General features: G+C 42.0%; 1 protein-coding gene across 2 annotated transcripts in view; it reads right to left on the bottom strand.

The window, feature by feature from the left end:
* Positions 1-1,200: 1,200 nt before the first annotated feature.
* The window catches only part of ARFGEF1 (ARF guanine nucleotide exchange factor 1), a 155,804-nt gene continuing 135,418 nt past the window's right edge, over positions 1,201-21,586 (bottom strand). The window contains exons 30-39 of one of the 2 annotated variants that reach the window (XM_074987110.1): positions 20,865-20,994; positions 18,190-18,325; positions 17,969-18,107; positions 13,834-13,906; positions 11,195-11,324; positions 7,689-7,828; positions 7,212-7,380; positions 4,678-4,816; positions 3,531-3,648; positions 1,201-2,645 (exon numbers count right to left, since the gene is read on the bottom strand). In XM_074987110.1, the coding sequence (XP_074843211.1) occupies positions 2,484-2,645; positions 3,531-3,648; positions 4,678-4,816; positions 7,212-7,380; positions 7,689-7,828; positions 11,195-11,324; positions 13,834-13,906; positions 17,969-18,107; positions 18,190-18,325; positions 20,865-20,994 (1,336 nt within the window). In that variant the 3' untranslated portion in view covers positions 1,201-2,483. Of the gene's footprint in view, positions 2,646-3,530; positions 3,649-4,677; positions 4,817-7,211; positions 7,381-7,688; positions 7,829-11,194; positions 11,325-13,833; positions 13,907-17,968; positions 18,108-18,189; positions 18,326-20,864; positions 20,995-21,586 lie in introns of those variants that run through there. The other variant, XR_012644410.1, reaches the window with a different exon arrangement.

The raw sequence follows: 21,586 nt of genomic DNA, 5'->3' as shown, positions 1-21,586 counted from the left end.
CAACCTCCCAACCTCATGAGGATCCTCACTAAAATCCACAGCCTACACCCCAGGAACACCAGTCCTGGAACCTTTCCCTGCAACAAAGCCCACTGCCAGCTTTCTCGACATATCTTCTCTGGAGATACCATCACTGGACCTAACCAGGTTACTCACAGAATCACGGGCACTTTCTCATGCTCCTCTACTAACATCATATATGCCATCATGTGTCAACAATGCCCACATGCTTTGCATATTGGACAGACTTCTAACTCCCTTAGACAAAGGGTCAACAGGCACAAAACAGACATCAACACACTCCAGATCCACAAACCAATTAGTCAACATTTTAATGGAATGGGGCATTCTGTCAATGACCTAAAGGTATGTGTGTTACTGAAGAGGAATTATCGCACCGTTTTGGAAAGAGAAGCGGACGAGCTGGCTTTTATATTCAAATTCGGCACATTAACACATGGTTTAAATCGTGATGGGAACTTTCTGAGTCACTATGGGGCTCGTCTGCATACTTGGCTCAATCTAATTCTTGACCTTCCCCCCACCCCTCCACTCTCTGATTTGCTCACCTTGATTATCTTTTTCTGATTTGTCCTCCTTGCTTACTGTTTTTGGTTCTCTGTGCCTTAAATATTGAGTCTGTTCTGGTCTGGCTATGGTCTGAAGAAGTGGGTCTGTCCCAGGAAAGCTCACCTAATAAGCTATTTTGCTAGTCTTTAAAGTGCTACTTGGGTTGATAGTCGCTGAAGCCTTGTGGTTCAGGACCCCATTTGCTGCAAGATGGCTATTTATACTGATCACCTATGAGTACAACACAGTATTAATTGCCTCAAACCTCCACAGGTTAGCTACTTACCAGTAGCAACCTGGTGTGGGGAGGTTTTAGATCAACCTGCTTCGGTAAGTTTTTTCTGTCTCACTTCATGGGCAGGGCAAGCCCTTCACACAGTTCCATGAAAGTCTACTTCCTACTGGGGAAGTCTATCCTCACTGCAGCCTTATGATGGAGGGAAATAAGCCCTTAAAGCTCCATCCCTCCCCAAGTCTGAAACTATACTCCTGGCTAGGTCCCTTCTCCCACTCCAAGTGAACAAGTTATTTCGTAGAAGTTAGGTATATTTAGCTTCATCTGTTAAACAGAATGGACTGCATGAAAGATGATGGAAACAGTGAAACAAGTAGCCACAGATTATACCGGTTCTGATTGCACTGAAAGAATTCAAAAACTTTATTGACCTATAACCTGATTAGAATATGCCAGATGAGAACCAATATTGTACAGAAAGTTGTACAGAATTTTTACATAGAAAACTTTACATATCTGTACCATATACATTTTGTCCATCTGAAAAAATTTTCTACATCCACTTGAATACAGAATGCTTGACAATCTCGTCTTTAACCATCAGGGCACAATTCACAGTATGAATACATTTTTCCAATAAATTTAACCACCCCCAAACCATGCCAGATTGGTTACTTGAATATATTCAACATTAAATTCTGTACATAAGAGTGAAATCTACATCCAAAAAAAAAAAAAAAAAAGGTGACAGCAGGCACAACCTAAAACATTTGCGGTGATTCAAGTTCCAGTCCTTGAAGGATCATCTTATTTCAATGGCTCTTCATATTTAAAAGCCCTAAAACAAGTATATTACAGGTAGTTATGTCAGTTGTGATATTTTCCACTTCTGTTCTTAACAAAAGTTCATTAACAAAAGTTTTGGGCTACAACAAAACAAAATTCATAACTCAAAAAATAAATCCAAAAACTTCTAGTGCATTTGGTAAACCATAAAATGTTATGGGTTTTTAGCAAATCAGTGAGAAAATAAAGAAACAAAGCAAATGCAGGAAGAACTGTATAGTGTTTAATAGTTTATATTACAGACCTGCATCTCTGTACATTTTTCACAGAAGGATGATTTACCAATATCTCAGATAGCCTGAGTGTGCAAAAAATTTTCAGAGTAAGAATATCAGACATAGGTGCTAAATACCTTTTACCATGAACAATAATTTTCCATTTTTCCCCCACTATAAACATTTTATCCTTCAAAATACAGCTCTCCTGAGTTGTCCTTCTTGCAGAAGTTCAAACCTTTACATACAGAATTCTTTGGGTACGTTTTTAGTTTCACACCCACCATACGCTTCTGTTGCCATACTGCTGCTTAGGACAGTAAACGATACCGTAGCCCATGCTGACAACAGGACTGTGCTAAAAACTGGCTCTATGCTCAACATGAGCCAGGAAGGAGAACCAATAAAGATAAACCATCAGAAAACTGAAAGGAACTGGAGTGCTGCAAGCCTGAATTACAGTTTAAGCATCTGTACCATAAACCCTTAGATACAGGTTACCATACAAAAAAACCATTTTTATGGATATCCAGACAGAAATCCTCAGCTATCTGGTCCTTTTATATAGCCAAATGATGTAATCTCGTAACAGAGCAATATTTAGTCAGTACTTGCTACTAGTTGTTTGTTCCAAGCTCCTGCTCTGGTGGCTGGGATATCTGAAAAACGACACCAATCCGCAGAAAAAAACGTCGCAGAACAGCTCGAAGTTCAGGAATCAGGTCAAACTGCATAATTTCACACAAGAGAGGGTAGTAGAATGAGGCATGGGCTTTGAACTGAGGAGGAAAAAAAACAGTTATTCTATTATACAGCAATATCCACAAGCCTGTTCTTTAGAGTGAAGGATTTTAAATAATATGCATCAAGATGAGACCGTCCACAAAATTCTGCCAATAGGATTCATGTACAGTTTTATAATTAGGCTGCTGGATGAAAGCTTGTTGTGTGTGAAGTACTTACTCTAAAGCATTCTGCAATGGCTATATACTATGGCCTATACTTCTTTTTTTTTTTTTTAATTTTAACTACTTACTCTGACAGGAAGGGTTTTTCCTTTCCACTTAAGATTTGTGCATCTTGTCAGCTTACATTTGCAACATGACATCAGCTTTTACTAAACCCAAGAAAGTCTTGGGAGCCATGGAGGTGGTCTTGAATGAAAATACGATCATTGCTTGTGGTAAAACTGCTGAAACACTACGATTTGTCTGGAAGAGTCATTCCAGAATTCATTACTACACAGAGTATGCAGGAATGGGGTGCTATGGAAAGACTTAAGAAAAGAACATTAAACACTAATGCTTCCCTTATATTATCTGTGTTTGGGAAGCAACTTTTAAAGACATAGCCCTCAACACAAACAAATCATGGCTTCATGTTTTATCACAATACGCTTGTCCTCTCCCCTTCTTCTCCTCGGTGTCTTTCATCATCCCTCCTTTGCACTGTCTCAAATAAGACAGCAAGTTCTGTAGGGTAGGACGTTTTCTCAAAAGTCCACAAAGCAGCACGATCATTTGGAAGTCTAACTACAGGACCAATATGATATCTTGGTGCTTCTTTGGCTAAGTGTTTTCATAGGTTTCTTTGAGCTTACCAGTGTTCAGATAATACAGTTTGGAACCAGTTATTAGCAATACGGTTTACTTTAAAATATTTACCCTTTCATCACTTATCTTGAGGACCTTAGTCAAGAATAAGAGTAGTAGATTGGTCCAGGCTTCTCGATGACTTTCTGATGTAAGAGTAAGGAAGTAACTTAGAGCTTCACTGCAGACACTAGAGAGAACATAAAATTACAGAAGGTACAAGGGGGTTGCAAATACTATTGTAATCCTAATAAATTGTGAATAAGCCCTCAAGCAGAACAGCAACATTTTGGAAGAGCCGCCTCAGTCAAAATAAGTGAGAAATCCCTAAGAACAACGTAATCTGGGGACACAGTGTCAAACCCCAACACTGCTGTACTTTTCCACAACTGGCACTTTTAACAAAGTCCTAATACCTAACATCAGTTAGCCTGAAAATCAGGATGGACCTGGGCTGTGAAGTGTAGTGTCTGCCCCAGCCAGCACGCTCATGCTCAGGCCTATTGTATTTTCCTCAGATACATTACGCAGAATGGTAGTAGCAGGTTCTCTCAGAGGTGTCAGAAAATGACAGCAGTGGAAAAACACAAAGTACTTCTACATTTCATGTAATTTCTGGACATAACAGCCCTCACATGGATTTCTGTCTTTCAGAGTCACTGTGTAGGCTGTAAATGTGAGTGTTTTCACCACTACATATATGTCCTGCATTGTTCAGTCACTCACTCAAAAGGGTTTCGTAGACTGATCACTTCCTTCTAACAAATACAAGAACTGAGAATAATCAGCCAATTCTCCCAAGTGGCCATGTGTTCCATAGGTTCCTGAAGCTCACTGGCAGCTAGGCCATTTCTTACAAGTACGTAGTGAATTCTCAAAAACCAGTGGTGTCTAGTCTCAGATTCAAGTGAAAAGTTGACCTGTCACCTTTTAATAAACAACAAAAACTTTAGGAGCAAAGTAAATCCCCACAACTACCTCCACCTGAAAAACTAACCAGGATTAAGACCGAACCCACTCTCTATCCTGTCACTTTTGCAAGATTTTATGGAGAAAGAGCTGGATCTTTCCCAGTGGACAAGAGCAGAAGTATTGCGCTCTTCGACGACACGAGGTATTTTCAGCTGTAACCTTCATTGTGCTATTGCCTTCTTAACTTCACTTGCTTAGAGTTTAAATATTTTTATGTTATGCCTAATAATAATAATAATAATCTTACTTCAGTAGTCTCTGCTGGACTTCATCCCATGCACCAATGCGACTTTCATCCGTATACATGCGGAAAAGAATGCGTAATCCACAGGCAAGGCTACTAGTCTCTTGTTTCAAAAGATTGGGCTTGGATTTGCCTTTAAAACCTGAAGAAATTTAAGAAATACATGTAAATTTAATGCTTTCACCTTGAAGCATCCCTGTATATTTTATATTTTTAAAATGATTTTCTATTAGTACATGGCCACTAGAAATTACCCCATTTCTTTGTATCTTGCAATAAGTAGCACCATGGGACAGTGCTATATTTTAGGGTCACTGTGTGCTACTGTAACCATTTGTCTGGCATTTTTCTGTATGATCCTGGATGTGTTGGACGTCTGACTATAGTAAAGAAGATTGGGCCTGGAAGTCTGAACACAAACTCCCAAGTCCTCATGCATCTTGGCTACGTCTAAATCTCACCAATTCTGTCTACATGACATTATTGAAAGACAGCCTTTCCTATCCATTCACACAGCTAACACTCATAGTCCAGTCCCTCAGCAGCTTGCATCTTGTTTACTGCAACATACTTCTTTCTGTCCTGACAAATGTAAACTTGCTTTGCTCCTATCCACTTGCAAAGCTGCTGCAAAGATCACTTTCCTGGTCCGTCACTTCACTGAAACTGTTTTAAGGGTATTTTCTATTGCAAAAGATTGGACATACGCTGATAAACGTAACTTTAGGCCTAACTTTGGCCTGAATGGTGGCGTGTTTGCAAGTTACCACGTGGCATACAAGTGGTTTTTTTAAAACAGAATGTACATAACATATCCATAAAACATTCTGTCATGAGCAACTGAAAGAAAAAGTAAGGAGGAAGAGAACCAGAAAGCCCCAAAACCCTAGGTAAAGAAACACAATCAGTCATAATAAACCAATAAACTGCATGAATGAGCTCAGACAGCAAAAGTATAAAGGTCATGCATGTGTGCTCTCTGTGTTACTTAATATTCATGATACTCACTGGTGATTAGAAGTCAAAATAATGAATATTTAATTTGGATGTGCATAAATATGTGAAAGATTGTAAGGGCAGTTGTGGCATTGTAGGAGAAACCCACCATGAACTGCAGAAGCCCTGGAGAAGATAACAGGTCATTGGTTTTCTTCCTGTATACTTACAGTTTCGTACTTTAACTGGAGTGTCTTGGACTCAAGTACGTAACTTTCGCACCCAACAGCCTCATATACGTTATTCTCAATTTGCCTCCCCCCAAAGGCTCCTGAAATGCATCCAACTCCTTATTTTCACCCTCAAAGCCTACAATAATCTATTGCCCCCTTCCTACTATATCCTACTGAGTACTGAAAGGCCATCATCTTCCTCTGAGCAGCCCATGATGCCAGCTTCAATCACCCATTTGTTATATTTTCAAACATACACTCACACTTGTGGCACAACGAGGACGCTCAGGCCCAGCTGGAGCATCCCTGCCCTCAGCCCTGCCACGGATGTGGGGTGCTCCAGTGCAGCTAGAGGAGCCCCTGTCCACAGTGGTCCAGCCCAGGAGCACTGTGGACACTCTGGCCTGGCTGAAGCAGCCCCTATCCACAGCGGCCCTGGGCATGTCCAGGAGTAGGGGCACTCCTCTGGGCTGGAGCAATCTCCGTTCGCAGTGGCTCCAGGCACACCGAGAGAAGGGTGCGCTCTGGTCAGACCGGAGTAGTCTGTCCACAGTGGGGGGAGCCCTTCACCCTTCCCCAGCCACTGTGGCCAGGACTACTCCAGCATGGCCAGAGTGCCCCTGAGGGGCATTATCAACCCCAGGCCCACAGTTTGTGGTGGTGGTGGGAATTCTGCTCCAGCCTGTAACAGTTAAACCTGTTACACTTTAACATCACTCGCCCTCACAGCTGGGAACAGCTCCCCAGACGCTCTGCAAAACGCACTCGTTACCCTTCAAACTCTCTTTTGCTATGACCCCTATGAAAATATAGCAACTCAGCCGCCAGTGTGCATCATGCTGATGGGTACTGTCTCGATTTCATCACATACACCTGTCACTAGGGCTTTATACCTCTCTTATCTCTTGTGTTATACTCAGCCTGTACACCCTAAGAAGAAGGGTCTACTCGTTCAGTGTGACTAGAGCCTAGGACAACGGGATCATGGTCTATGGCGGAGGCTGCTAGGCAATACAATTACCACCACCACCACCAAAAGTGATATCACTGCATGCTGGGGACAAAGATGACAAAAAGTTGAACCTTTTTATGGATGATTCCATTTTTATAATGAAAAGTACTTAGTAATATGGAACAAGGAACACAGTTTGGCATAAAATAGACGGCTGAAAATAAACACCTTTATTCAACCAAAAAAGAATCTCCATTGAGCTTTATGACTAACATAACCATAGCTAAGATTAATGCAATGCTGATGCTCCCTAAGGTGATACAGTAAAGCAATAAGCTCTTAACAATCAACTGATTCAGTTCAAACACAGGAATGTAAAATCTTCTGAAATATTTTTCTGAACAGCAGTGACCCACCTGCTTTCCAGAGAGCAGTTCGTTGTTCATTATTTGAATTAAAAGCTTTAGCAAATCTGTGAGATTCCAACAAACAGTCCAGCAGTTTGAAAAGCTGTTGTGATGTTAGAAAACGATACATTCCTTGATCTTGGGTGTCCACATGAACATCGAAGTCTACCGCATCTCTCTTTAAAAAAGCAGACTTAAAAGAGTTAGACTCAAAACAGTACTGACTGCTGAGTGCTTGGTCAAATGCCCAGGAGAGACTTGGGCACCACGCAGCTTTTTAGCATCCACAACATGGTCTGCCTATGTGTGGGAAAGCTGAGTTAATGAAAGTTTTACCAGACGTTTTGGTTGCTTTACTGGAAATCACATAATTGTTTCAAGAAATTGTAATTTGTAACTTTGGTAAACTAATAAAGTTCAAAGTTATAGAATTAATCTTCCAGTGAAAATCTTGCCGAAAGACTAACACCAGCCACTCACACTTACCTGTGCTGCTGCTAGATTCTCTGCATCTTCTTTTTTGCTGGTTGCTGGGAAGAACACAATGTTGTCGATAGTCTGAATAAGCTCCAGCTGTACAACACATTTGATTAACAGAGCAGCAAACAATTTCTGCTCTGGAAATTCTTTAAAAAAAAAAAAGATAAGCAGAATTTCTTATTATAGCAACTTTAAATGTTACTCAAGAAACAAAAGCAAAGTACAATTAAAATCTGTACATCAGTTGTTTTAGTGAAAGCTTTCAGGACAGCCCAGTACTTGAAAAAATGTAATCCTATGGACATCTAGAAACCAAGCCTGAAATGTAAAAAGTCATCTACTGACTTGTCATCACACACAAAAAAAGTGTGTCAATATATTTTGTAATGGGGAAGATTTAAAAAAAAAAAACAAAAAAAAAAAACTTTTCAAACATCTAAAATTGTTGAAGGGTTTAGATCAGCTTACACGAGACAGATGTCCATCAGCGCAAAACCACCAACTAAATTGGGACTGTTCTTGGCAGAATACCAAGAACTTAACAGGCAAAGAAGATTGGTAAATTAAACAAAGTTATTAGCCACTAGTACCTGAGTATCCACAAATAAATTTGTAAAAAGCATCTAGAAGTATGCTTTGTACCATGTATTAATTCATCTGTGGTAACAATGAAAAAAAATTGTTCTCAGATACTTTGAGTTTATAAAGTTACATCCCCCACAGAAATTAAATACAAGGAAGGTAAGATTGAAATTACTAGCTTATAAGGAGTCAGATACCATGCTTAAGAAATCTTAACTTAAAGTTACAAATTTACTAGCAATTTAACAAACGATTTTTAAACACGAGGTGAAATCTTGCCCCCATGGAAGCCAATGAGACTTTTGCCATTGACCTCCCTGGGACCAAAATTTCTCACAGTGATTTTCTCCTTAGAAAAATACAGTTGGGTCTCAACATTGGTGAGCATTCCATGTTTAGAACCCTCACAAATGTTGATTTTTCGTGAATGCGGGGGGGTTGGGGGGAGATCAGAGCCCTGGGGGAAGCAGCTACTCACAAATAATCGAATTCGCAAACATTAAGGTCACAAATTGTGAGACCCTACTGTATTTCACTCTTGTACTCGCCACAGATAAATGAAAATCATATATTCATTAAATAATCTCTTTAACATAGTGTATCTCAACCTTCTTGAGCTGGTGACCCCCTTAGGACTCAAAGTTGCAACCCCTTCCGCACTAAAACTTAAAAAAATCGTGACCCTCTATCATCATTAAGTAAATTAAGAATACTGGTCTACAAGTGTTAATAAACTAATATGTCAACTCAATGCAAATACGTAATTTCAGTTCCTATACTTTATTAGCAGAGTGATTTGTTATCTGCTCCAAAATACTGTCCCATTGAAAGTAGTGGACTTCACGTAACAATGTGAGTTCACTGTTGTTTCCTGTCCAGTTAGCACTGTTCTTCTTGTGCAATGGCTAAATGATTAATGAGAGCTCAGGCATGTACTTCACAGAACGAAGGAATGAAGAAGGCAAAGTACAGAAAAAACGATGGCAGCTACTTAATGTGCAATCTTACAGCAATCAATATCATCATTGTGCTACGTGTGGTAAAGTGCTAAAAGCATGAAACCCTTGAAATTAAGTTGGCATTTGGAAAGTAAACATCTACAGTTAAAGATAAAGTCTCTTGTGATCTTTAGAGAAAATGGAACAGCTTGAATAGGCAGCAAGCAATGATGTCAATTACAAATAATGTCAGCCCTTGAAGCTTTGTGTCTCATGTCACTTCACATATGCCCAAACATGTAAGGCATATACTATAAGCGAGAATCTCATACTTCCTGCAGCATTAGACATGGTTATAAGCACACTCAGCCATGAAGAGCAAAGTAAGCTTAAAGCTATTTCTTTGTCAAATTATACAGTTTTGAGGCTTATTAATGAAATGGCTAATGACATTCACTAGAAATTGAAATAAAAGTTGAAATGGAGTCAATTCTTAGCTATTCAGTTTGATGAATCAAAAGATAGTCTGAGATTAGTGCGTTCTTAGATCTTCTTTGATATAATTCTGCAACTGTTGAGAAAAACATGCTCTTCTATATAGTGCTGCCCAGCAATACCACTGGCAAATGTTTATGCAGCATGCTTGTTGAAGTCATCACATTATTTTGAAATCCACTGGAAAAAAATGTAGTTCTATATGCAGTGATGGTATCAAAGCAATGACTAACAAGAACAACAGGCCTACTGCAAAATTTAGAACAATTACACTGCATGCAGCTTGGACTCAAAGCTTCTGACATTGGCAAGCACATGCTCCAAAATAAATGTCTTCTGAGTTCCGTTAGGTGTTTGATGAGTTTGTAAAAGTTGTGAATTTCATTTAAAAAAAACATTTCTAGTAGCTCGCCAATTTGCAGCTTTATGTGTGATGAACTGGGTGCACTTCATAAAAATCTTCTTTAGACACTGAAGGTGTGGTGGATCTCATGGGGAAAAGTGTTATGCTGGCTATTTGACTTGAGCTCAAGTACTTCGGATTCTATAGGGTCAAGAGCCTCCTTTACTATTGTTTTTGCATCCTTCATGGCTTCTTCATCTGGCTTACTCAGATACCTTCAATCATCTGAATGAGTTGAACTGGAGTTTTCAAGGACAGCACATAACTGTGGTAGACACAAGACATAATTGTGGTAGAAGACAAAACAGGGACCTTTAGAAAGAAGCTTGGAACCTGGTCAGCTTTTCTTCATTGTGGAAACTGAGTCATTTCCTGTGAGTTGGGAATTCATGAAATCAATTTTGATGAAAAGAGTGTGGATGTGGAACAATTAAAAAGCATTATGACTGAATATATACTTGAACTTAAAAAGCAGTTCCAGGATTACTTCCCAACCGATGAAGAACAACTTGACAAGAGGTGGATAATTCATCTGTTCTACAAAGAGTAGTTGAGTAGGCCAAATTTGCAGAAAGCCTAAAAGATAAACTGATGACATTTTCATCTGACAAAAAGCTTCCGCATTTCTTTCTTTCCAGAAGATGCTGCACATTCTGAATGGTGTAGAAGCATGAGTATTCCAAACTTGTAATGAAGTGTGAAAACTTTTAATCCCGTTTGTGACAACACACTTATGTGCGTTGGGATTTTCATCAAAGGCTACAACAAAACAAAACCCTATGAAATAAATTATCTGTGCAAAATCATTTGCTATGGCTTCTTCAATTCAACTCAACATAAAAATTAGCTGATTAAAAACAAGCACACGGTCTTACTGAAGGACTTTATCAGAGCCTCTTAATTCGTAAAAATTAAACGTCTAGTTTGTTTCTGTGTACAAATATTCTTTGATCTGGAGCACAAAATTTTTTGTACCTTCATTTGTGATCATTCCAAAACCCTATTGAGACCACCCAGGTTGAGAAACACTGTTTTAACAGATATAAAATCCTCTGTTATCAAGCATTGCTCTTTTTATTTAAAGAAAAGCTTACTTGCGGTAGGTCTGGTTTTGCTCATCTCTTCACTTGCTGCAGATCCCACAATGGGCTGTAATTGGCTTCTATCAGAAGATCTTGGCTGGACGGTATCGTGGATATCTACAGATTTCTGTGACATTGTATCCTGAAAATAAATTAATAAATTGAACAGAAGCTCACCAAGGAGTCAATATCAATAAAACGTAACTAATTTATTTAGAACAGTTTTTGACAATTTGTTATTTTATTATTGTAATTATTTCAAAATGTAACATGCACTACAGCCATTTTTGAAATTGGGAGAAGACCAATTCAAGTAATAAGGTTCACCAACACAATGACTGAGAACTTCTCAAATGTGCATGCAAAGCAATATAATCAAATAACTAAAATAAAATACGCCATTATACATTGAAATCAAGAAAAACTTTGCACTAATGATCTTTTTTACCCTTTTCAAATACTTAAGTGGACCAAGCACTAGAATAACAAGTAAAAGCCTAATACAGTAAACTTCTTCAGCCGGTATTCAATCAACCAGTGCTCTCAAATAACCAGCACTGCCACCAGGTACTGTCTTGGTGCCTAGGCGAGGGGCTGCTGAGCACCAGTGGGGAGTGTGGCATGATGGGTGTCTGGAGCACAGGGAGCCAGACCCAGCTCTGCCCCCTACCCCCCAAACAACAGCACGGCCAGGTTCAGGACCCATCCATCCAGCATCATCATCCCCCTTCCCCGGTGGCATGTGGCCGGGTCCTAAGCCGCAAGGGGCTGATGGGCTGCAGCAGGGCCCCCCCGCCCCTTCCCTGCATGGCAGTGCTGCCAGATCCTGAGCCACTGGGGGCTGCTGAGCCCCACTGGGGAGCGCGGCAGGTCAGGTGGCTGGAAGCAGCACCATACCTCCAATCCGGGGTATGCAGCAGCACAGCTGGGGCCTGAGCCCTGGCGGGGAGTACAGAGCGGACTGCACGGGCACTGTGGGGACCAGGCTGCTGAGGACTTTGGGTAGGGGAGTGTTGGTATAATGCACCCCCACTGTCTGAACTGGGGCAAGGGATCCCCCATTTTCATACCTGGCAGCTTCCTGGTCCCAGGGCTGCCAGATATGGAAGTGTGCAAGAGTTCATGGATTAAGGAAAACTAACTTTAGCCATGATAATATTCTGAAACCCGGTGCTGCTCTAATGTAGAGTGGGCAAAATACAACCTGCCAAACTGCCGCATGTGGCCCACCACTGACTCGCAGCCCAGCAAGAGCCTTGGGCAGGCTCCCTGCCAGCCGTGCTCAGAATGCCACTCAAAGTGCTCGGCTGCAAGGCCCACCTGGGGACAATGTAAACTGCTCGGGCTGTGCTTGAAGCTCAGGCAGTGAGCAAAGGCATATGGCACACACATGCACACAGCCCTCCCAGCTTACCGCTTTGAGTGGCATATGGGGGCACAGGCAGGCAGGGAGCCTGCTTGAGGGTCCTGCTGGGCTGCTAGCTGGGAGCTGCCTAAAGGTAAACATCTCCTGGCCCAGCCTGCCTCTAGTACCCAAACCCTCTGCACCCCTGCACCTGCTCCCATAACTCCTCCCACAGCTTGCTCCCCAATTGCCTGTCCCAGGTCACAACCTCCTCCCAGACGCAGCACCCCTTCCAAGTCAGAATCCCCTCTTGCATCCCAATCCCCTATCGCAGGTCACAACCCAAAAACCTGTACCCCTTCCTATAACCTCTTCTCCAGGTCAGCATCTCCTCCTGCACCTATACTCACCCCCAACATTGCACCTCAATCCCTTGCCCTAGGTCACAACCCCCTCCTTCACACAAGCTCCCTTGCAGCTCCCCCCGCATATCTAGTCACACTGAATGAGCGCGCTGGCTAGATTCCAATGCAACTAGGAATGAAACAATTCACATTTGTTTTTTGATCATTAGACTCCATGGAGAGAAATGGAGGAAGTTCACAACTTAGTGTTACTGTTCTGGACCTTGCTCCTGCAACAGCAGCAAGACAGATGGAGCTTTTCACCCATGCAGAGTCTTAGAGTCCCCTCCAATATCCTACGAAAGTTTATCCAAGTCTTTAACAAGCATGAGCTGTGCCACTGAATTCCATGCGGCTCAGACCCTTAGTCACATACATATGCAAGCCCAAAGAAACAGCGTGTCAATTTAAACCATCAAGGCTTTGGGATTACATGGGCTATAAACTACATTTTTAAATGTACGTTCACATGCTTATTATGAAAGAGTTTGTGAGATATCTCCACCCCAAAATCACTCAAGTCCAAGGATTTCCTGTGATGATGTGCCAGGGGTTTTATTATGCTGTCTTCGGTAGAGAGATAAATATGCTCTAAATTAAATTAAATCAATGTGACTGTCTAAGGGGCCACACTACCACTATATCCGGGGGTTTATCAGGCATGTGCACATGTACTAGAATACAGCTACCTACTGTTGCACAACAAAAATCTATGGGCACTGTATGGCTAGGGTTTTTTCAATTTCTTGGCAACCAAATCTAAAAAGTACATTACCTAGAAAAGCTTGTCCAACCAAGCCACACCGAAATCCAGGTCTAAACCTTCCAAACAACAATTTTATATTTCAAGACAAACTTGTGAGAGTATTAAACTTTTTGAAAACACATTTTGCAAAACATACCAGCTGTTTTTCTCTCACAGCAGATGGAGACACAGGGCCAGTCTCTCCACCCGTCGGTCGCCAAGTCAACAGCCTTGAAAAGACAAAGAGCACACGCTCAGCAGTTTTGAAACACAAATCACACATTTAGACACTTACATACAAGATACACATTTGTATGCAATGGTTGCCCTTTGTCTAGCATCATTAGAAATTAAATTGATACAGGGCATAAAAATGGAGGCAAAATATACATGAATAGATATTTCCAGAAAGCAATAACTTAAATATCATTTTAGAGTATAGTTTGTTTGAATTATAAACAAGAAATAAAAGTAAAAATGTTTACATGACAGTTTTCTAACCCTCAATTGTACAGTTCTCAGATGTTTAAAACAAATTTCTGCTACTACTTGTTATAACTGATGCAGTTATAGCAGCAGCAACAGTAATAGTAATGCTTGGCACTTCCTTAACTTCCAGTCTAAGATGTCAAATTACTCTGCAAGTACTAATGAATAAAGCCTGACCATCCTATGGAGTTATTCATATTTCAGTAAACGCTGGGATTTTCTGAGATCAAAGCCCCATTGTGCCAGATGTTGCAGGCGCATCCTGTAAGCTTTTCAGAGAGCATTACTATCTGAATAGACAAGACAGAAAAAGGTGGGAGAAGTGGATAACAACATTTCCTACAGGTGAAGTCCAAAAAAGATCAAACGACTTGAAAAGACAAGAAACCTACGGAAGAGCTTGGAACTGAACGGAGATCTCAAAAGTCCCAGTCAACACAAAGCAGGCAGGAAGCTGCCACGAAGGAGTAGCTGGGAACTCCTCCAGAACAGAGATGGCTAAAAGCCAGTGTAGTTGGTTTTATGCTACCCAGCCCCCCACTACCCATGGAAGGAGTTGGGAAAGAGGCACCACAGCACGCTGCACTCTAGCAATTCTCACTGGCACATTGGTCATTCAAGGCCCGCAGAAGCGAGACAGTTCCAATTTTTGCTAGGAGTTAGCTCCCAGCCCCAGCCAACTCCAGACTATGAGGATGGGTAGTTTTGCCTCTCAGCTACGCCCAACTCTGCTCTGGCACACATCAGGGTATGGCTTCAATTAAACTGGTATTATAAACTGTACAGATTATTTCTTTTGATTTGTTACAATGACGGCATGTACCTTGGGCTCCAGAAGCTGAAGCCTGTGACAAACGCAAAGGCGTGTGCACGCATGCGTAGTGGGGCTCTTTGCAGGATGCTTCTGTTGTCACCATTTTGCATAAGTACAAGAACAAAGCTCAGGCAATGATTTCTACTCCTGCCCCCAGCACAATCCTCACTGCTCCCAATGCCCAGACACTGAGCATGGCACTGAGAGACACAGTGACATAGGTAAGTGCCTCTTGGCCAGAGCCTGCTTCTGGCATCCCAGTTCCTCCTGCCCCAGGTCACCACCCAAACCCTCTACACCAGGTCACACCACCATCCCAGACTCTGCACCCTCCTCCTTCAACTCTCCTCCAGGCCAGAATTCTCTCCAGCATCCCCACCCCCCAGAATCCCAATCCCTTGGCCCAAGTCACAACCCCCTTCGTCGGCCAAACACCCTCTCAGACCCCACACCCTGTCCAGCAACCCAGTTCCCTACCCACAGCTCCCTTCTGCACTCACCCTCTGTCCCAGACCCTGCATGCCCTCCATAGAAATGTGTGTCCCTTGACCACTTACCAAAATCTGTTTAACACTGACATCATTACGTCTTGAATAAATACTAATTATTCAACCACTTAAAGGCTATTCATAACAAAACCCTTGCCTTGCTGCAATCATAATACAGAAGAACAAGCACAAGAGATCCACAAGAGAAACTGTTACAGTGAAGCCAGCATCTGATGGTATGAATACACAGAACAGTGAAGGAGCTTGGCACTTTGGTTAAAATGAAGCCTCAACACATTTTTCTAGCACAAGTTTGTATTATAACCACGCCTGGAAGGTGGCACAGTGGGTTAGCGCATTTGGCTTTTCATATCTGGAGAAGGGTTCAAATGTCCCTCTGTCACACCAATAGAAGGAAGGTTGGTGGCTTCATTCCAGCCTTCAGTAAGGAGCCATCCACATCTTTTCACCAGTGCTCAAAAGCTGATGCTGCAAGAGGGTGTGAAATGTATTACTGGTTTAGCTCCAAGGCTACGTCTACACTAGCCCAAAACTTCAAAATAGCCATGCAAATGGCCATTTCGAAGTTTACTAATGAAATACTGAAGTACGTATTCAACACCTCATTAGAATGCCAGCAGCCATGGCACTTCGAAATTGATGCAGCTTGCCACCACGCGGCTCCTTTTCGAAAGGATCCCAGCAACTTCGAAATCTCCTTATTCCTATCTGCTCTTAGGAATAAGGAGATTTCGAAGTTGCCGGGGTCCTTTCGAAAAGGACCCCCGTCTGGACAAGCCGTGTCAAATTCAAAGTGCCACGGCTGCCAGCATTCTAATGAGGCGCTGAATATGTATTTCAGCACTTCATTAGTGAACTTCGAAATGGCCATTTGCATGGCCATTTCGAAGTTTTGGGCTAGTGTAGACATAGCCCAAGAGTTATATTATATTAAAGCTGGGAACAGCTGGGAATTGGCTACCTTTCTGTGGCCTGTGTGTTACAGAGGTTTTTAGCCACTAAAAGAAGAGTCCAGTGAGATATTTGTAAGGACGAAGTCCCCCTTTACTGCACTTAAACTTGAACTCATGCAGCCCAGTTCCCTTTTATCAGTTCAGGATCCCCCATTGGACCAGCTAACATCAGGAAAAGGAGAAAACGGAGGACAGCGAGACATCAGACTGGGCGGAGAGCTGCACATTCTGGCTACACGAACACAACGCTTCACAGGTGACGATGTTTAATGCCCATTCAGCTATATGCTGCAGTGAAAAGCATGCCTCGTCAGCATGTGTGACTACAAGTAACAGTGAAAGTCTCAGCAGTGGGGAGGCTGGTGGAACCTTCTGTTGTCATGAGGAAGGGTTCCAGCAGTGAGAAGCTGATAAGGCCTTTCTCCCCATTGGCATCTTTCACTGGGGCAGAGAAGGCTCCAGCTGAGGAATACAACCCTACAAAACCAGCAGTGTACAGAGGGAGGCATGGCTTGTTATTTATACCACTGCTGAGGAGCAGCACAGATAATACCCACTTCTGAAAAAAAGCCAAGGGTAGAGAGACACCTTCTGGGAGGAAGTTGGGGCAGGGAGGGCGGTTTGGAGGATTTTACTCAGACAAGGGTGACAGTTATTTTCTACTTTTTTCCACACCTTCATAAACCTGCATGGCTTACTGCTGCCAAAGTATTAAGATCTTTCCCCAAGGCGCTTACAGGCAGAATTATTATGTACCACAGCCAGGAAAGTCATTCTTCCCCAGTGAAGCTGTAATTTTAAAAATGTGCTGATTTCAATAATCCCTGTTTAAAACGTCCCACGTTATCTTTCAGAGATTAAAAATAGCAATGGATTAATATTACAATATGTAGAAAAGTACACCAACTACCTTTCCTATTCTGAATCATTTTGCTGTTCTAAAAGACCATTCAATTTTTGTCTTTTATTGACAAATAAAAACAACTTATGAAAAACATATTTTACATCACAATTTTTTGATCACCCATGTAAAATGGAATTGATTTGAAACCATAGAGCTGTTCTCCAAATTATCTTCTGAACAAATAAGGTAACACAAGGCTGCACTTCCTAAAACCAACGCTCTCTGGTGCAGCCACATCCCTTGTCTGGCAGGACCAGGTATATTGCTGGACCAGAGAGTTGGGGCAGGAGGGCAACCAGTTGGCAGCCCCACTGGGGGAAGAGGAGGAGAAAGGCGATGAGACTGGGGCAGAGCACCAGCATCTCCCTGGTAGCTCCGGGTGAGAGACCAGGGCCTGAGCACCAGCTTCTTCCGGCAGCCCTGTGCGGCCAGAGCACTGGGGTTGGGGCCAGCTGCACTGGTGAGTTGTGGCCGGAGAGCCAGCACGTGGTGCCCAGGGATGGGGCATTAACATCCCCTGGTCCAGCAAAATTCCTCATTTAGGAGCACTGAGGTCCCAAGGGTGCTGGAGCAGAAAGGTGCAACTATTACAATTTCTGTAATAAAGAGAGGAATTCTCTTACGCATGGGGGATTGTGGTTTTGAAGATATCCAGCATACAGTTGCATGTTTTATCCCAGATTTCTAGGGTAAACTTTTCACCGTTCAGAATGACGACATTCTCCAAACAGTTGGTACCAGATCGTGCTAGTTGTTCATTGTCTGGAACAGAAAATAGTGCGTTTGTTTGTACCCAACACGAGAAAATGTTAGCACTGTCTAAAAGAACTGAGTACAATCTTACCTTGCTGCACACACCAGTACAGCTGTGCAAATATATCATCCAAAAGGACATCACTAAGTACTTCTAAATACTGGGTGAATACATCACATATTGCATAAAGTGCATGGTTGCAAGTTGTTGTCATCCATTCAGCTTTCTGGGAGAAAAAAAAATAGTGAGGTGTGCACTACTATAAAATGTCTCATGTATCTTATTAAGAATGTGTGAAAGGCTTATTTTAACTTACAGGCAAGTCCTGTTGATGGGGGGAGGGGGTCTATTAGGTATTTGTTCAATCTGCCCCACCTTCTTAACTTCTATTTTTATTCCCCATTGCTATCCCTGAACTAAATTGGAACTTCTAGCCACAATGACATGTGGACTTGGAAGACTGGGTGGTCTAAAATCAGTCTCTAAGGTGTTACCTGCTTACTGTGAGGTACCGTAGTACACCAGCTTCACTAACACTCTGATAACATTAAAAAGCATAAAAGAAAAAAGCATGAAAACCTGATCCCAATGAGAAATTAAGTCATGTAAATGCAAAAAATAGTTCCCAAGAAATACGTAGTAAACTTCCTTTTTGCTACTCATTGGGGGCTTGTCTACACTACCACCTTCCTTCGAAGGAAGGATGGTAATTAGGGTGTTGGGAGTTTACTAATGAAGTGCTGCTCTGCATAGGCAGCACTTCATGAAGCAAATTCCCTCCTGCAGCAACTTCCAAGTTTTTAAACCACGTGAGCCGCGGCTAGACGTGTGCCGGTACTTTGAGTGGTAGTGTAGACAAGCCCTGGGTGCGTCTACACAAGGAACTAACTTCGCAGTTAATTTCAAAGTTAAGCACTACTTTGAAGTAGCCACCAAAGAGTCTACACACATTTTCCCGTACTTTGAAGCAGGCAGCCTAATTTCAAAGTCCATACTCCATTCCTGGGAATAGAGTAGTGCTCTACTTCGAAGTTAAACTTCAAAGTAGGGTGTATGTAGACTCTCAACTTCCAAGTTTTTTGTAGTGTAGACACAGCCATTTAGTTTCACACACAGTCACTTGACAATCAACTAAGTTTCATATAGCTTAATATTTGACAGAACAGCTGATATCTTGATCATGCTTATCTCATTAAAATCTACCACCTTCGGGTAAAATGTATATGGCACAGCTGAATTGTACGACATAAGCAATTACTGAATTGCTAGAACCAACATGATCTTGCTTTGATGCTTTTAAAAGCAAGTGGTGCTATCCATGACCTCTGAGGTGTATGGGGATTGTTGTCTCAGCCACCAGGGAGAAGGTGGGTCTTTAAAATAGGGATGTAAAATCCCATTTAATAAGTTAGCTGGTTAAACGTTAAGTTTAACTGGTTAACTGATTAAGGAGAAGCCTTGCTGCAGACCAGAGCTGCTCGGGTCATGCTGGAGTGCCCCTGCCCACAGTGCTCCCAGGGCTTCTGTGGATGAGAGCTGCTCCAGCCAGACTGGAGTGTCTGTGTCCATTGCAGGCCACATGGGGCTGAAGCAACCCCCTGCCCATGGCAGGCAGGGGGCTCCTCCGCCCCCCCACCAGTTAACTGTCACTGTTAACCCTCATCCACTTAGGCTGAGGCTTACCGGTTAACTGGTCAAATGTTAACAACCCACTTCAAACATCTTTCCATTTTGTCCTGCTCTGCTTTCCTCAAGGATCCAGGAGGTGGCATTATTGCTGGGAGCAGCATGTAGTTGACTGGCTGCTTTGAGGGACACAGTGGGGAAGGCATAGAATATTCTTCCCCCAGCAAGCACACCATTAGAGGGTCCAGAACTACCGTTCCCATACCTGGGGTTTGAGGAGGACTCTTTTTTTTTTTTTTTTTTAAACTTCTGTGGATGTTGCAGAAATCGTCTTATTAAGGCTAGGAAGGAATTTTATTCTCACTGCCAGAGTGGCCAGGAAAGGAAGAGGTTTTGCCTTTCCTACAACAACTCAGGCGCCCAGTGGGTAGGTTAGAAGTTCAAATTGTTGCAACCTGGTAGGTGTCCTGTGCAAGTACTCATTCAACAGGGAATCTGATTCCCTGAAAACAAGAACTGGAAGCTAGAGGAAGGCTCACCTAATGAAACTGGGGAATGCGCTAGAAGTCTGATACCAAGAGGTATTAGCCCCTTTTTCCTCAGCCCCCTATAACCTTCTCATGTACACAGTGTAGCGAGATTCCAGAAATAGTATGGACACATGTGACAGGCACCCCCGACCCAGGGATCAAATTATGAAAAGACCAGTGACACGCACTGAATGAATCGCTGCCAGATAGTTCCCAGATCATTTAAATTAATGAACTTGTAACCTACTTCAACCACATTCTGCATGTCTTATCTTTATTCTAGCAATAACCAATTCCTAAGTCATTCTTCCAACATGCAAGATAAAGAACTCTCATAACCTAGTACACGGAATAATTATCCCTCACTATACCAAGAGGGTTTACAATACAGTAAGAGGTACTGAAAACATTTAGTAGAACAGTAATACAATTGGTTACGGTAGTTCTTGAAGTGAAGCACTCTGATTCACAAGGCACATGAGTGTAGCTTTATGTGCAAGGAACAGGTTCCCCCCCACCCCCAGACATTTTTTGTCCTAGCTGCAAATATGAAAATCTCTGCTCACGAAGCCCTGCCCACTTTCCCACGACCCTCCATCCTTTCTTTACCTCTGTCTGCTGTTCTGGCAGTTTCATGTTGTCAAATATCCTGAAGACAATCCTAAACAAATCCTGCCACCAGTGTTTTTCGTAAGTATGGCCATATGTTTTCATTATTTCAAACATTACCGTTAAGCCCCTGCAATAAAAACCCCACAAATATGAGAAACCAACAAAACACTAAGATATCACACTGCTACACTAATAATCATATCCAAATCCCACTTGAAACACATTCTGTATACGTTGTACTTTCAAGCAAGCTATGACTGTATTGTTCTCATACGACATACTAAAAATGAGTGGAAGAGTCAATTGGTTTAAAAATATATTTTTAGAAATGGAAGTGACACCTGGAAAACAAAGCAGGCACTTTTGATTCATAAGCATTTCAAACTGAACATGATTTTAAAATTTGTTTTATTTCAAAGGATAGAAAACTGAAGGTACAAAATTCACCCGAATAAACTTTCCAATTTTCTGTAACTTGTCAGAATTCACAGCAAAATATTCCGAATGGAGGTGCCCACAATATAAAATCAGCATCTAATTTGTTTTAAAAAGTGAGCTTTTCCAAATGCTACTTCTAGCTAGGAAGTATTGAAGGTGACTAGTAAAAAGGAAAAAAAATGCATTTGTGCCCTCTTTTTTGGTTCTCTCTGACAAATAGGTAAACCTCAGAATTTGTAAAAGATTTTGCTTATTTTTTAATTGAGACATTCAGCTCTCAT

This window comes from Carettochelys insculpta, chromosome 2, assembly GCF_033958435.1.
Source record: "Carettochelys insculpta isolate YL-2023 chromosome 2, ASM3395843v1, whole genome shotgun sequence".
NCBI classification, from domain to species: Eukaryota; Metazoa; Chordata; order Testudines; family Carettochelyidae; genus Carettochelys; species Carettochelys insculpta.
Note: the sequence above shows the minus strand (reverse complement) of the source record. Positions and strands in the feature narration are given on the sequence as shown.